Raw genomic sequence first — 14,650 nt, 5'->3', positions numbered from 1 at the left:
ACGTGTGTTGTGGTATTTAAAACTCATTCACAGCAAGTGACATATATACGTATTTACATATTTTAAGAATCCAGACAATCAAGGTATGTAATTACAGTATTTTCTGCACTATAAGGCGCACCTGATTAAAAGGCGCATCCTCATTGAATTTGTTTTTAAGAAATATTTTCATATATAGGGCGCATCGGATTAAAAGGCGCATAGAATAGAAATTACTACATCTAACTGGGGTTGACTGGGGTTGCGTTATGCATCCACTAGATGGAGTTCTCCTAAAGGGAATGTCAAACCAGTCAATGAGGTATTTAGTCAAACTTTTGGACAATACCATGACGTTGTTCAAACGTTAATGTACATATTTACATATCCCCGTCCACGAATCCGTTGAATTCTTCCGTCTCCAAATTGAAATTTTTTGGAACGTTTGAACGATATACAATACAAACATTGTACAATAACAATGTTGTTCAAATGTTAATGTACATATCTAACACTCCCCATCCACAAATCCATCAAATTCTTCCTCTTCCGTGTCCGAATTGAAGTTTTTTTGAACAGTTGAACGATATACAATACAAACATTGCACAATAACATGACATTGTTGAAATGTTAATGTACATATTTACATATCCCCGTCCACAAATCTGTTGAATTCTTCGTCTTCCGTGTCAGATTTTTTTTTTTTTAACAGTTGAACGATATACAATACAAATATCGCACAATAACACGACGTTCAAACGTTAATGTACATATTTACATATCCCCGTCCACGAATCCGTCGAATTCTTCCTCTTCCGTGTCTGAATTGAACAGTTGGGCGAGTGCGGCATTCATTATGCCCGGCCGGCTACCTCTCGTCATTATCCGTGTCAGTGTCGCTGCTGTTCCCTGGCAGTTCAGTCAGTTATTATTCCTGCCTTCGCGAAAGCTCTGACCACAGTTGAGACCAATATATCAGCCCAGGTGTCCACAATCCATTGGCAGATAGTGGCATGCGTGTCATTTTGGCGTTTTTATACACACAAGTGGTGTTGTTCGACTAGGAGTAAGCACAGTATGAAACTCATACTATGAATGTTTACCGCTATTACTTCGGTGACGCCCCTGACCACATTTGCCGTAATGATGAAAGCGATGCGATGCGACCTTGTAATTTACTAGTCGTACTGAAACATCTTGGTAGAGCGCTGTGTACAACCAGTATGGCTATTGTTTAGCATAAAACAGCAGACAGTTCACTGTTTACTTTTTATATTATTTCACACCAATGTCAGTCAGCATCATAGTAATGCAAAAGAATCTTAAATTTAGGTGTGAATGCCCATAACAAGACTGCAGACAAGTTCAACAACATGGGACATCTGGATATCTGGGCCATTATCTTTAGTGCAATGCAAGCTCTGATTTGAATTAATTTCGTTCAATGCCCATCCGACATCCATTCCAATAAACTTAGCTAAAGTGGCCTGGAAACTAGAACAATCTGTGAAATTTATTTGCCCTCGCAAATGGGTCCGTCATCCTGCTCAGACTGATTTATATTGTGTTTGGAACATTCTTTTGGAGAAAAGGCCAAAATGGGACTCAAAACTTGGTCAGGCTGTAAACTTGAACATGATGTCACATTTTACCATCTGCTTAGAGGTGGTGAACAGAAACCCTGTTTTCCTCTAAATTATCTGACTGCAGTGACTTGATTCATTTGCTGGAAACTTTCATTAACCCTTACCTTGCATTATAGGGATTTAAAGTTTGCTATGGTCCCCAGTGTGGATGTGCAAACACACTGACACGCACACCAAACAAAGGCTAATTCATCTGGCAGCAAAGATGGAACAGGAATGCTACGGAAATCGCTAAGGAAACCATTTGGCAGCAATGGAAAGCACACCCGAGGCTGATAAGTACCGTATTTTCCGCACTATTAGGCGCACCTAAAAACTTACATTTTACTAAAAAAAACACAGTGCGCCTTATTATGCAGAGCACCTTATATATGGATCAACTGATGAATTTGTTGATCCATACTGGTTGTACACAGTGCTCTGCCAAAATGTTTCAGTACGTTTTAGTACAACTAGTAAATTACAAGGTCGCATCGCTTCCCAACATTACGGCAACTGTCGTCAGGGGGCGTCACCGAATAGCTGTTGTACCCGCGAGGCTATTTCATTTCAAAATAGGCTGCTCCGTTAATGTTTCGAGTTAATTTACGGATTGATATGGAAGGGAAACATAGGTAAGCAGTACCAATGTGTTAGATCGAACTTTAGTCAGTTCCGATCATTTTATAGGAGATCGCTTGAGAAACGCGATTGTTTACACTTTGCTGAGGCTCATGGGAGATTGCGAGCTGAGGCTCATGGGAATCTGCGGATGGCTAATGCTATAATGATAGCTGCTACACGCACCAGACTATTTCATGTGAAAATAGGCTGCTCTGTTAATGTTTTGAGTAAATCTATGGTCGTTGGTTATTGGCGAGTGGATGCATACCGCAACCCTAGTCAACCTCAGTTTGTTGCAGTATAGCTTCTATTGTATGCACCTTATAATCCGGTGCGCCTTATATATGGACAAAGTTTTAAAATGGGCCGTTCATTGAAGGTGCGCCTTATAATCCGGTGCGCCTAATAGTGCGGAAAATACGGTATGTCAATGTTTACATGTGTGCATGTGTAATACCTGGCCAGAGAAGGGGGGTCGGTTTCCTGACCAAGCAACTTGGCCTGGGTTGATCTGTCTTGATATCTGAGCTAGATTCTGATTGGATGAACTTGATGGCTGGATGTCATTAACACCTGGGACATGGATCACAGAGGAACTAGAAAGAGAGGTACACACACACATGTACACAGCGTGCTACAAGAACTGAAAATGACAAAAAGATAGTTAGTGACTAGGACATGTACCTGAAACTTTTTCCAGCGTGGCCCTGCTGGAACGGAGAACTCTGAGAGTAAAGCTGCTGTCCTCCCGCTGTAGAGGAGGGAACCATCATCTTCTTATCACCCGCTATGCACATACACAGAAACACCAGATTAAAATTAAAGTTAATACATGGCAGAGAAAAATATTGCGTTATATGGGTGATAGAGTCATAAGCTGAGTAAGCAGCATTTAGCAAGTTTAAATCCGCTAAATACAAACTTTGTTCAGATGAATTAAGATGAAATAGGATAAACAAAATGGCAACCTTCAGGGCTTTACCCGTTTTAAAATATAAGAAGTAACTGCAAAGCAATATTTCATATGGCGGTCTAACTGTGTCTGAGTATGACATACATCCAGAGATGCTGTTGTACATCTCAGCAAAGCGGGAATCTCTCTCCTGGGAAAAAAGAGCTTCTGGCTTGTCAATGCTCTTCCCAGCCTCATGCACTCCACTGCTCACACTGGCTTCAGGAACCTGGCAGTTGGGATGAGATGATAGGAGGATTACAACTTTGAGTAACAAAGACTCCACATCAGATTTATATTAAAAGGTATTTGAGCAATTAAAATTGACTAAAAAAAAACACATCTCTGCCTTACCAGCTTGGGTGATTTATGAATTTATAATTTGTTTACCTGGGAAAGATCGTAAGCCGTAAGACCGTCCCTCTGGTGAACTTCCAACTCTGCCTGTTGTTGCTGAAGTTGCCTGGAAAGAAACATAAAAATATCATAAGAAATGAGTAGATGATCTGCAAGGCAAATGTTGCATTTTTTAAAAATATCTTTTTATAGCTATATGTTTGGCTTTATGTTCAACTGATGCTACAGTTTCGAAATTTTTAATGAACCCAAATTTCAGTGTTACCTAAACTGTCATCTGTGTATCAATACAGGTCTTAACGGCTTCTTGCATCAAAGACTCATCAATAAAATGCCAAGTAGCAATGGCCAAAATCTTCAGGCCATTGCTCTAAATCAGGGATCATGAACCGGTGGTCCGCAGCCCTCTAGTGGTCTATGCAGGTGGTCCGCAAAATTGGAAATGGAAAATAATTGTAACATTTTTAAAACTAATATTGATTTATTATTTAGACTTGACTTATTTTCCATCTGATTTTGTGAATTATTTACTCATTATTATTGTAGTAAATGTCGCTTGAGATTCCCAAAATAGACATACAGATGCAAATAAATAGCCTGTGTCGGTCTATTATCTTTCAGGACAAAATAAAATAATATTCTGCCAAAGCAGTGGTCCCGAGCTGCTTCTTGGTGACAATGGTGGTTCCTTGAACAAAACCATTTGAGAACCCCTGCTCTACATCAAAATGATGAAACTACCAAATATGAAAAAGAAAAAAAAAAGACAAAACCATTTCTGCCTCACTCATATTATGCAAACTGCCATTGTATTCATTAAACTAATTACATAGTCTCTCTTCGGCATCACGATCTTGAAAGACCATAGATTTCTTGCGTCTGGAGGTTAGGTCTTCTTCAGATAGCGTCTCCTACGGCTGGTGAGTGCAATCCGTGAGAGGCAGACACGGCCGCAGATGTCACAGGTGTGGGCCGGATCTGGTGATGATGAGGGCATGGGGGCTTGCTGTTTCCTCAACTTCCTTTTCGTTTCTCTGTGTTGAGCCAGGGTGGTTTCGTGGGTCTGCAGCCCGTTTCAGAGAGCCTGTTGCCATTTGTGACGATCCTGGGCAACGTCTTCCCAGGTGGCTGGGTTGATATTGAAGGATTTGAGGTCTTGTTTGCAAACATTTTTGTAGCGGAGCAGTGGGCGGCCTACTTGCCTTTTGCCTGATTTTAGCACTGTATATAGGATGTCCTTTGGCATACGACCATCTTCCAACCGACAGACATGGCCCAGCCAACGGAGATGCCGTTTCTTCAACAGGAAGAGCATAGTGGGGAGCTGTGCACTCTCCAGGACTGCACTGTCTATGATCCTGTCCTTCCACGTGATGCCCAGTATACGTCTCAGGCAACGCAGATGGAAAGAGTTTAGCCTTCTCTCTTGGTGTGAGTAAAGAGTCCAGCCTTCGCTGCCATTCAAGAATGTACTGACGACACAGGCCCTGTACACTTGTACCTTTGTGTGGCTAGTGAGCTTGCTGTTCTGCCATACTCTGGATGTCAGTTTTCCAAAAATAGAAGCTGCCTTCTCAATCCGGCTGCTGACCTCAGCATCGAGTGACAAATTGCAGGTAGACCCAAGATAGGTAAAGCTGCTTACAGCTTCCAGTGTGTAGTTGTTGATGGTGATGGAGGGTGGGACAGTGGGCCCCTGGCCCATTGTCTTGGTTTTGTTTCGGCTGATGGTCAGGTTGAGGCCCTGACATCCTTGGCTCTACCGGTCAAGGAATCTGCAGGAGGAGAGAGAAGAATATCCCAAACAGAGTGGGTGCCAGCACGCATCCCTGTTTGACACCACAGCGGCTGTTAAAGGGCTCAGAAGTGCATCCGTTGTACTGAACAGTAGTACCTTTCATGTCAGTGTGGAAGGACTGGAGGATGCTGAGGAGGTTTGGGGTGGCAACCTATCCGTTCCACCAGTTGGAAAAGGCCGCTCCTGCTCACCAGGTCGAAAGCCTTGGTAAGGTCGACGAAGGCCATCTAGAGAGGTTTATGTTGCTCTCTGCACTTCTCCTGCAGCTGTCTCAGGGTGAAGATCATATCCAGAGTTGATCTTCCTGCTCTGAACCCTGCCTGTGACTGTGGGTAGAGCTTCTCTGCGAGGACTTGGAGTCTATTTAGTGCAACTCGAGCAAAGAGCTTACCGGTAATGCTGAGTAGGGAGATGCCACGGTAGTTGTTACAGTCACTCCTGTCTCCCTTGTTTTTGTACAGAGTGACGATGTTAGCATTCCTCAGGTCCGGTGGGACAGAGCCTGCTTTTCAGCGCAGGCATAAGAGCCTGTGTAGTCTATGCAGAAGAGCAGGCTTCTTCCACTTGAGGACTTCGGCTGTCATCCCATCGGTGCCTGGAGCTTTTCCGCTGGTCAGGCTGTTAATTGCTTTGTTTAGCTCGTCAGTAGTTGGTTCCATGTCAAGCTCTTTCATAACAGGTAGACATGTAGATGCCCTACATGCTTGAGGGCTGCATCAGAGACACTGTTGTCCCTGGCATAGAGCTCTGAGTAGTGTTCCACCCAGTCCAGCTGTTTAGAGCGGTCAGCGATGGTTTCTCCCGAAGCTGATTTCAACAGGGCAATTGTGCGGGGTGATGGGCCAAGTGCCTTTTTGATGCCGCCAAACATGAGTCTGATGTTGCTTGTGTCAGCAGTTGATTGAATGTTGCTGCAGAGCTGCAGCCAATAGTCGTTGGCACAACGTCTAGAGCAGGGGTCTCAAACTCCAGTCCTCGGGGGCCGCATTCCTACATGTTTCCAAGTTTCCCTCGTTAAACACACCTGATTCAATTATCAGGCTCCTGCAGAACGTGAGGATGAACTGATCATTTGAATCAGGTGTGTTTAACGAGGGAAACTTGGAAAACATGTAGGAATGCGGCCCCCGACGACTGGAGTTTGAGACCCCTGGTCTAGAGGCTTGTTGAAGTTTCCCCCTAGGAGATCGGAGGGCCCGTAGAGTTTTGGTGTTTGGAGAATACTTTTATAGAATAATTTGTGAGGGCGACGCGTTTTTCTTCGAGGATTGGTGCCAATGTTGTTAAATTGTCATCGAACCAGTCGTTTGGCTTTCCCTGCTTTTGCCTAAGACTGACAGGGCCGTGCTGTGTATGGCATCCCTCAAGCTATCCCAGTACTGCTGCGCAGAGATAGGCAGGGGTGGGTCGGGAAGTGAATCCTTTAAGGCACAGAGGAAGGCTGTAGCTTTGGTTGGGCCAGTTGTTTTGCTGCTGTCAATGCGGGGGGATCCCTTTGGTTTGGATCTGTGTAGATTTTTGCCTGTAGCTTGACTCTACAGAGCACAAGGGAGTGGTCTGTGTCGCAAACTGCACTGTGGAGACTGCGTGTTTGAAGGATGCCTCTGAGATCAGCCGTGCATGTTATGATCAGGTCTAACTGGTGCCAGTGACCTGAGCGTGGATGTCTCTAAGAGACTTTGTGGATGGGTTTGGTCTGGAAGTATGTGTTGGTGATGCAGAGGTGGTGATATGTGCAGAACTCCAGAAGTCGCTGCCCATTTTCGTTCAGTTTACCGATGCCATGGTGTCCCAAGCAGGATGGCCAGGAGTCACGATCGGCTCCGACTCTTGCATTAAAGTCACCAACTAGGTAGAGCTGTTCACGGCTGGGGATGTTTTTTACAGTCGCTTTGAGTTCTTCATAAAACCGTTTTTTTATTTCTTGGGGGGAGCTAAGTGCTGGAGCGTACACACTCACTTGGTGGACAGGTCCCATGGATGTATTGAGGCAGAGAGCCAGGATTCTCTCAGAGCCGCTTGTGGGTGGTACCATTGCTCCCAGGAGTGTGTTCCTGACAGCGAACCCTACTCCGTTTATAACTGCAGTTTTACGGACATCACTAATCTCTTGTAGGTTGTCACTGAGCCCGGGTGTCATAGTCCTGACATTCCAGCACCCCAGGCGTACTGCTGGAATCTTCTGTAATTTCTTTGTGTTGCTTGGTGCGTGAATTTACAGCCCACTTGTTAGGATCCCTGAGCTCCATGCACCCGATGAAGCAGGCAGGCTGTGGCGGCAAAGCACCTTATTGGCTGGGGGCTGCCCAGCTTGAGGCGGGCGGTAGCTGTCCGATGAGATCGAACATCTCTCCCACCGTCGGAGGTAGCCCGTGGCGCCCATACTCTACACCAATGAGAAAGGGCTTATAACCGGTAACTGCTAACCTCCCGTGTTGTGTCTCCACTGGTTGGTGGAGCTGGAGTTTCCTCTCCAGTGCACAAGAAGCCTGGGGAGGTTTTATGGAAGCCTTGCGTTTCCCAGGCAGCAGGTGTCACGGAGTGAGTGGAGCTGGGCGACCAAATGCAGCTTGGACCAGGGTTTATTGAGGGAAAAGGTAGTTGGAAGGGAGGATGAGGGGAACAAACCAACAGAACCTGCAAACTAACATAACTTAACGGAGGCAGAGTGACAGGGGTAACCAACAGACCAAATTGGAGAGAAACTAACCGAACACAAAGACGAGACAAAACGACGAGAAACAAGAGGACAGACGATACTACAGATGAGAGACGAGAATAATCTGACAGGGGAGTGAGGGGCAGACAGGACTTAAATACAAGACAGGTAACGAGAGGTAGGTGATGGTGATTACATAGATTGTGAACAGACAGGAGGGGAGGGGCGAGTACACATCGACACAAACTGAAACTATGGCAACATATACACATAATAAAACGACTGGGAACGAGTCTTGACAGCAGGGCTCCTCTCTCGGCCTTCCTGTTGTCATCCAAAGGAACGGTGAACCAATACATTTGGCAGCAGGTTGGCTGCAGGAGTTGTCAGAACAGTGCTTTTTTAAAGCATGAGTCTGCCTAACGGAGTCCAAGCCGGGTTTTCTGTCAGGGTTTGCTCCCTTTGCCTTTTCGTTCCAGACAATACCCACAAGGCAGTGGGGGTGCTATTTAACCCACAGCTGGGACAATGGTTGGCGGATGCCAGGGCATATACACGCGCCGGTGGGCCTGCATGTCACACCTAAGTGCCCACTGTTGCTCCCTGGTCGATCCCCTGCAATTTGGGCTGAAGCCGCGAGGCACCCAGTTACAGTGTGTGGCCACGAGGAGGCATTACATTGTATTACATACATTTTTAATCAACAAACACGCACGCACGCGCACACACACACGCACACACACACACACACACACACACTCACACACACTCACATACATGTTTACAATGTGAACTGGACAGTTTTCATCCATCCATCCATCCATCCATCCATCCATCCATCCATCCATCCATCCATCCATCCATCCATCCATCCATCCATCCATCCATCCATCCATCCATCCATCCATCCATCCATCCATCCATGTAAATATGTATACATACATGCCGTATTTTCCGCCCTAAAAGGCGCACCTAAAAACCTAAATTTTTATCAAAAGTCAACAGTGCGCCTTATAGTCCGATAGCTGCTATACGCGTGAGGCTATTTCATGTCAAAATAGGCCGCTCTGCTCATGTTTCGAGTAAATCTACGGATCGATATGGAAGGGAAACATAGGTAAGTAGTACCAATGCGTTAGATCGAACTTTAGTCAGTTCTGATCATTTTATAGGAGCTCGTTTGAGAGACGCGATTGTTTACACTTTGCTGAGGCTCATGGGAGATTGCGAGCTGAGGGTCATGGGTTTTTGCGGATGGCTAATGCTATAACGATAGCTGCTATACGCGCGAGGCTATTTCATGTCAAAATAGGCTGCTCTGTTAATGTTTCGAGTAAATCTACGGATTGATATGGAAGGGAAACATAGGTAAGTAGTACCAATGCGTTAGATCGAACTTTAGTCAGTTCTGATCATTTTATAGGAGCTCGTTTGAGAGACGTGATTGTTTACACTTTGCTGATGCTCATGGGAGATTGCGAGCTGAGGGTCATGGGTTTTTGCGGATGGCTAATGCTATAACGATAGCTGCTAGACGCGCGAGGCTATTTCATGTCAAAATAGGCCGCTCTGTTCATGTTTCGAGTAAATCTACGGATCGATATGGAAGGGAAACATAGGTAAGTAGTACCAATGCATTAGATCGAACTTTAGTCAGTTCTGATCATTTTATAGGAGCTTGTTTGAGAGACGCGATTGTTTACACTTTGCTGAGGCTCATGGGAGATTGCGAGCTGAGGGTCATGGGTTTTTGCGGATGGCTAATGCTATAACGATAGCTGCTATACACGCGAGGCTATTTCATGTCAAAATAGGCTGCTCTGTTCATGTTTCGAGTAAATCTACGGATCGATATGGAAAGGAAACATAGGTAAGTAGTACCAATGCGTTAGATTGAACTTTAGTCAATTCCAATCATTTTATAGGAGATCGTTTGAGAAACGCGATTGTTTACAGAGGGCTCGTTGGTTATTGGCTAGTGGGTGCATACCGCAACCCTAGTCAACCTCAGTTTGTTGCAGTAAAGCTTCTATTTTATGCGCCTTATAGGCCGGTGCGCCTTATATATGGACAAAGTTTTAAAATGGGCCGTTCATTGAAGGTGCGCCTTATACCTTGGTGCGCCTAATAGGGCGGAAAATACGGTAATTAGAATAAATAGAATATTAAGCATATTCATATATTATAGCATATTAGTTTGTATAAACTTGATATAAATAACTAACAAGAGACCACCTTGCAGTTGGATCACAGATGCAGTAGTAGGCAACATGTTGACAGTGTCTATTTGGAACACATGGTGTCAACTTGACACCATGTGTTCCAAATAGAAAAAGCAAAAAAATGTTGAAACCATGTGTTACAAATAGAGAAAACTGCAAAAATAAAAATAGACCACATGCCTCATTATGGAAACATGCTGCAAAACTGTTAACACATTGTTCTCCAGAGACAACTGTGCTAGTTTCTTGAGTTTGTTTAAAAAAAATTGACTTTGTGTACTGTTTTCTGCTTGCTTCACATTTCTGTTCATGTTCTGCAAATGAAGATGTCTCATGCTTCATTTATGTTGGCAGTTTTCAGGACCTAAAATGTTTGGTCCAAATGGATTGTTTCTGGCATTCCTGAACGATTATACGTATCTGCAACAATGTGTCAAATGGGAAGCCAAAGTGACCTTGTCCAACCAAAAAGTTCATTCATGGTTTCAAGTGGAGTCAACATCACTACCTATTAATAGCAACATTTACTTGTTCTGTTCATCTGTTCATTTATCCAGCTTTGGTTATTGGGTTTCAATAAATTCTTTAAAACAAAACAAAGTATGAAACTTGGTCATTTGAATATACTGTACTATATGTGAAGGTGTACTTTATAAGTCTATAAGTCCACAGCCAAGGTAAGCACTTTTCTCTACTGATGCAAAAACACAAGTATTTCCTTTTCTGGTTAAGTGACTGATAGTTCCTGATGCTCTCGGAGTATGCTGGATGGCAGGTGGGGGTGTGCAACAAACTATTTCCAGCCCAGCACTTGTTTTTGATGTTGTTGTTTTTTACAGCCAAAAACAAGGGTCACAGGCGTGCTGGAGTCTATCCCAGCAGTCTTTGGGCAGTAAGTGGGTACACTCTGAAATGGTCGCCAGCACCAACCCTGGTATTTCATTTTCAATTCGGTACGTTTGAATTGTGAATTGAAGTTCTACTGTGTACTATATATGGCTGTGTATTTTTTTTGTCTTTCTTTAGTGACCACCCCAAGGGGACATAACGCTCCAGAGACATAAATGGAGAGATACCACACTTACAATTTAGAACCGAAGAAGCCTTTTGAAGAAGTAAACATGAGTCCCGTTGCGTCATTTAAACCTTTGCAAATTCCACTGTACAGGAGTTTTACTTTTTGAATTGCACTCCCGTATTTTCCGCACCATAAGGCACATTTAAAAGCCTTTAATTTTCTCAAAAATTGAAGGTGTGCCTTTTAATAAAGTGTGCCTTTTGTGTGGACCGAATTCAAAAATCTGTAAATGTGTAAATAAACACCAAATAATCATTTGTCCTTGATTATAAGACTTTTGAGATCGTCTGGAGCCAAAATCGTGATTGTGATTAAGATTTGATTACCGTAATTCTCGGACTATAAGTCGCGTTTTTTTTCATAGTTTGGGTGGGGGGTGACTTATACTCAGGAGCGACTTATATATGTTTTTTTCACAAATATTTACTCTATCATTAACACATCACTTACTTACAAGTATAGTTGATCACTTCAGATGTTATTTTTAGAATAGTTGATCACTTCACATGCTTTGATATCTTTATCTTGAACATATTCAAAACATGAAAAATAGAGAGAAAAAATCAAATAAAGTAATTAACACTTTAAAGCGCCATATCCTCTGGACATGTCCTCCGTCACCAGGATGACAAAGGACGAGAAATTTGATCGATGGATTTAATGATTTGGAGTGACACAAAAGGTTTGATAATATTGTTGTTTATGTGATAGTTATTTAAAATATACTTTATATATCGTTGTATGGGCCTGTGGAATAATTTGAACTGCGGCGATCGATGGATTTAATGAATTGGAGTGACACAGATGGTTTTATACAGGGCTATGGACTCGGTCGGATTTTTGCACCGAGTCCGGCCTCTTGACCACGAGTCCGAGTCCGGCTATCCATTTTTTCTGTTAATTCATGTGACTGCTTAGTCTTTATTCAAGGCTAATTTAGATCAAAATCTAAATAATTACAACAGTTCTGTGATGGCTTTGTCTTTATTAAACATTTAAACAAATACAATAAACAGATACTTTCAAGTTTTAATCATTAATTACACCATTATAGCTCAGACACTTATCTAAACACAAATAATTAGTGACGACCCCACAACTATCAAAACACATCAATGATATAAGCTGGGTGACATAATCATCCTTGACAATGGTACATAATGTAAACATTAGCCTAAGTGCAACTCAACGTGGCCGCATTGATCGTAACTTACGATCCGTTTCCCCCCCAAATCTAGAGGCAAAACATTGTTCTCTCGCTGCTCCCGGGTTCTTCCATCTTGGCTGCGCGCGGGGCATTCTGGGTCTTGTACGTGCACGCATGCAGGCAGGCGCGGGCGCACACGCAACAACTAAATTTGTCTTCATAACAAGCAAGCAGGGCTGTGGACAGTCTTCCTACGCGCATTCTCAGCAGCATGATGAAAATAAAATTGAACGTATTTTTTTTTATTGTCGGACTCAGTGGACAATCAGCACCGAGTCCGAGTCCACAGCCCTGGTTTTATAAACGTGTTATTTATGTAATAGTTTTTTTAAATAACTCTGAATGTTACGTCAGGCCCGTTCTCAGCTCCTTGTTTGTGTTCGTCACGTTAGCATACCGTATTGTTTAGCCTGTTGTTGCTCGTTCATGTCTGTTCTTGGTGTTGGATTTTGTCGAATAGATTGCCCCCCAAAATGCGACTTATACTATGGAGCGACTTATATATGTTTTTTTTTTTCACATTTTTGGGCATTTTATGGCTAGTGCGACTTATACTCCGGAGCGATTTATAGTCCGAAAATTACAGTATATGAGCAGCCTCAGACGACAGAGTAAAATAATCTCATCATTATTGCAGAAAACTGTGATTGACAAATTTACCGACAAGTTAGAGTTGCACAGCAGATTTAAAACAGCATTGTTTTTTATAACACTTGATAGTGTGTGTATGAGTAACTTACTTAACATTGGTATTGGTACAGATGATGTATTCAATCTCATCAGAGTAGGGGTTCTGGAAGGTGAAGCTGCTGGTTCGGATCAACATCCACTCTCTGCTTTTCATGCGGAAACGGTACATCACAGATAGTACCTGACCCTTTAGCTTCACTACCTGCAGAGAGACAATATTTAATAGTTTCAATTCCTGATAGTTGCGTCCCATTATACACCGTTGCACAAAAGGTTGTGGACCATTCCAAACAAATAGAGATATCTGCTTGTGTTTCTCCTGCCTGAATACAAACATTCCTTCAAATTTGGTTGAAAACCGTTTTAGGCTAAAGCTTTTACATACAGGATTTGAGCAGTAAACGGAGAACACGGTAAATGTCTTACGGTTTTTTTCCGTGTATAATACGCCCCCATGTATAATACGCACCCTAGAAATGGCATGTTGATGCTGGAAAAAAGCCTGTACCCATGTATAATACGCACCCAATTTTATTTTTGTATTTTATTTTATTTTTTAAGTCCCAATGATCGTCACACGCGCAGGGAGGCAATGGGTCCCATTTTTATAGTCTTTGGTATGGTCTTAACTAGGCTGGATGTATTTTTTTTTGTTGGCGTTGATTTCTCCGACCGCCCGTAAAGGCACCACCGCGATCAGTGCGGACATGTGAAAAAGGCGTGCGGACATGTGAAAAGGCGGCTCTGTATGGGAGAGACGTTGAAGAGGAATAAAAACACCCTTGGAAACCAAAACTTTGTCGTGACTCGGAGCCGCAACAAATGTTTCGGATTTGTGCAGGGTACATTGTCACAGCAAACGAGCAGGTGATCGAGCAAGCGTCTGATACAAGAGCATTGCGTTCGTATGGAGTGTGTTTGAAGTGAACAGCAGAGACAAAAGGAACAAGGCGAAGTGTTGCGAAATAAAATATTACCTGTAATACGCATTTTGTTATTTGCTGATTGAAACTGCTAATAAACTGTGAATTGAAACTAATAGGAAGAAAACTGAACTCTCGCTCTTTATATAGCTGACGTGTCTTGCGCATCCGTTCTGCGCATCGGATCCATAGTGCGCATGCGGAGTGATACTGCCTCCGTATGACGTCCGGTCCGCGATGGAGATTAAAAAACAAACAATATTTGACATTAACACACCATCAAGGATTGCACCGTCGCATCAAATGATGTGTCGTCAATTATGAATTTGGCAAGTGTGTTGGGCAGGATGGCTGAATGCGATGCGCGATTGACAACAAACAAGAAGAAAGGTGATTTCAAGTTTTATTTCGAGGGAGATTTGTCATGTCTCGTCCCCAGTTTTGCTATGTGTCTAGGTTGCCATAGTTTCTGTTCGCGTCGCCCCTCCCTTCCTGTGTCACCTCAATCAATGTAACGTGTTTTGTATTTAAGTCC

General features: G+C 43.2%; 1 protein-coding gene across 3 annotated transcripts in view; it reads right to left on the bottom strand.

Moving 5' to 3' along the window:
- arnt2 (aryl-hydrocarbon receptor nuclear translocator 2) overlaps positions 1-14,650 on the bottom strand; it is a 174,723-nt gene that overhangs the window by 20,051 nt on the left and 140,022 nt on the right. For all 3 annotated transcript variants that reach the window (XM_061276013.1, XM_061276015.1, XM_061276014.1), the window contains 5 exons: positions 13,243-13,394; positions 3,572-3,644; positions 3,287-3,410; positions 2,914-3,016; positions 2,687-2,825 (listed from right to left, as the gene is read on the bottom strand). In XM_061276013.1, the coding sequence (XP_061131997.1) occupies positions 2,687-2,825; positions 2,914-3,016; positions 3,287-3,410; positions 3,572-3,644; positions 13,243-13,394 (591 nt within the window). The remainder of the gene's footprint in view (positions 1-2,686; positions 2,826-2,913; positions 3,017-3,286; positions 3,411-3,571; positions 3,645-13,242; positions 13,395-14,650) is intronic.

The sequence above is a fragment of the Syngnathus typhle genome, linkage group LG4 (assembly GCF_033458585.1).
Source record: "Syngnathus typhle isolate RoL2023-S1 ecotype Sweden linkage group LG4, RoL_Styp_1.0, whole genome shotgun sequence".
In the NCBI taxonomy this organism is placed as follows: Eukaryota; Metazoa; Chordata; class Actinopteri; order Syngnathiformes; family Syngnathidae; genus Syngnathus; species Syngnathus typhle.
This window is presented reverse-complemented; position numbering and strand designations above follow the sequence as displayed.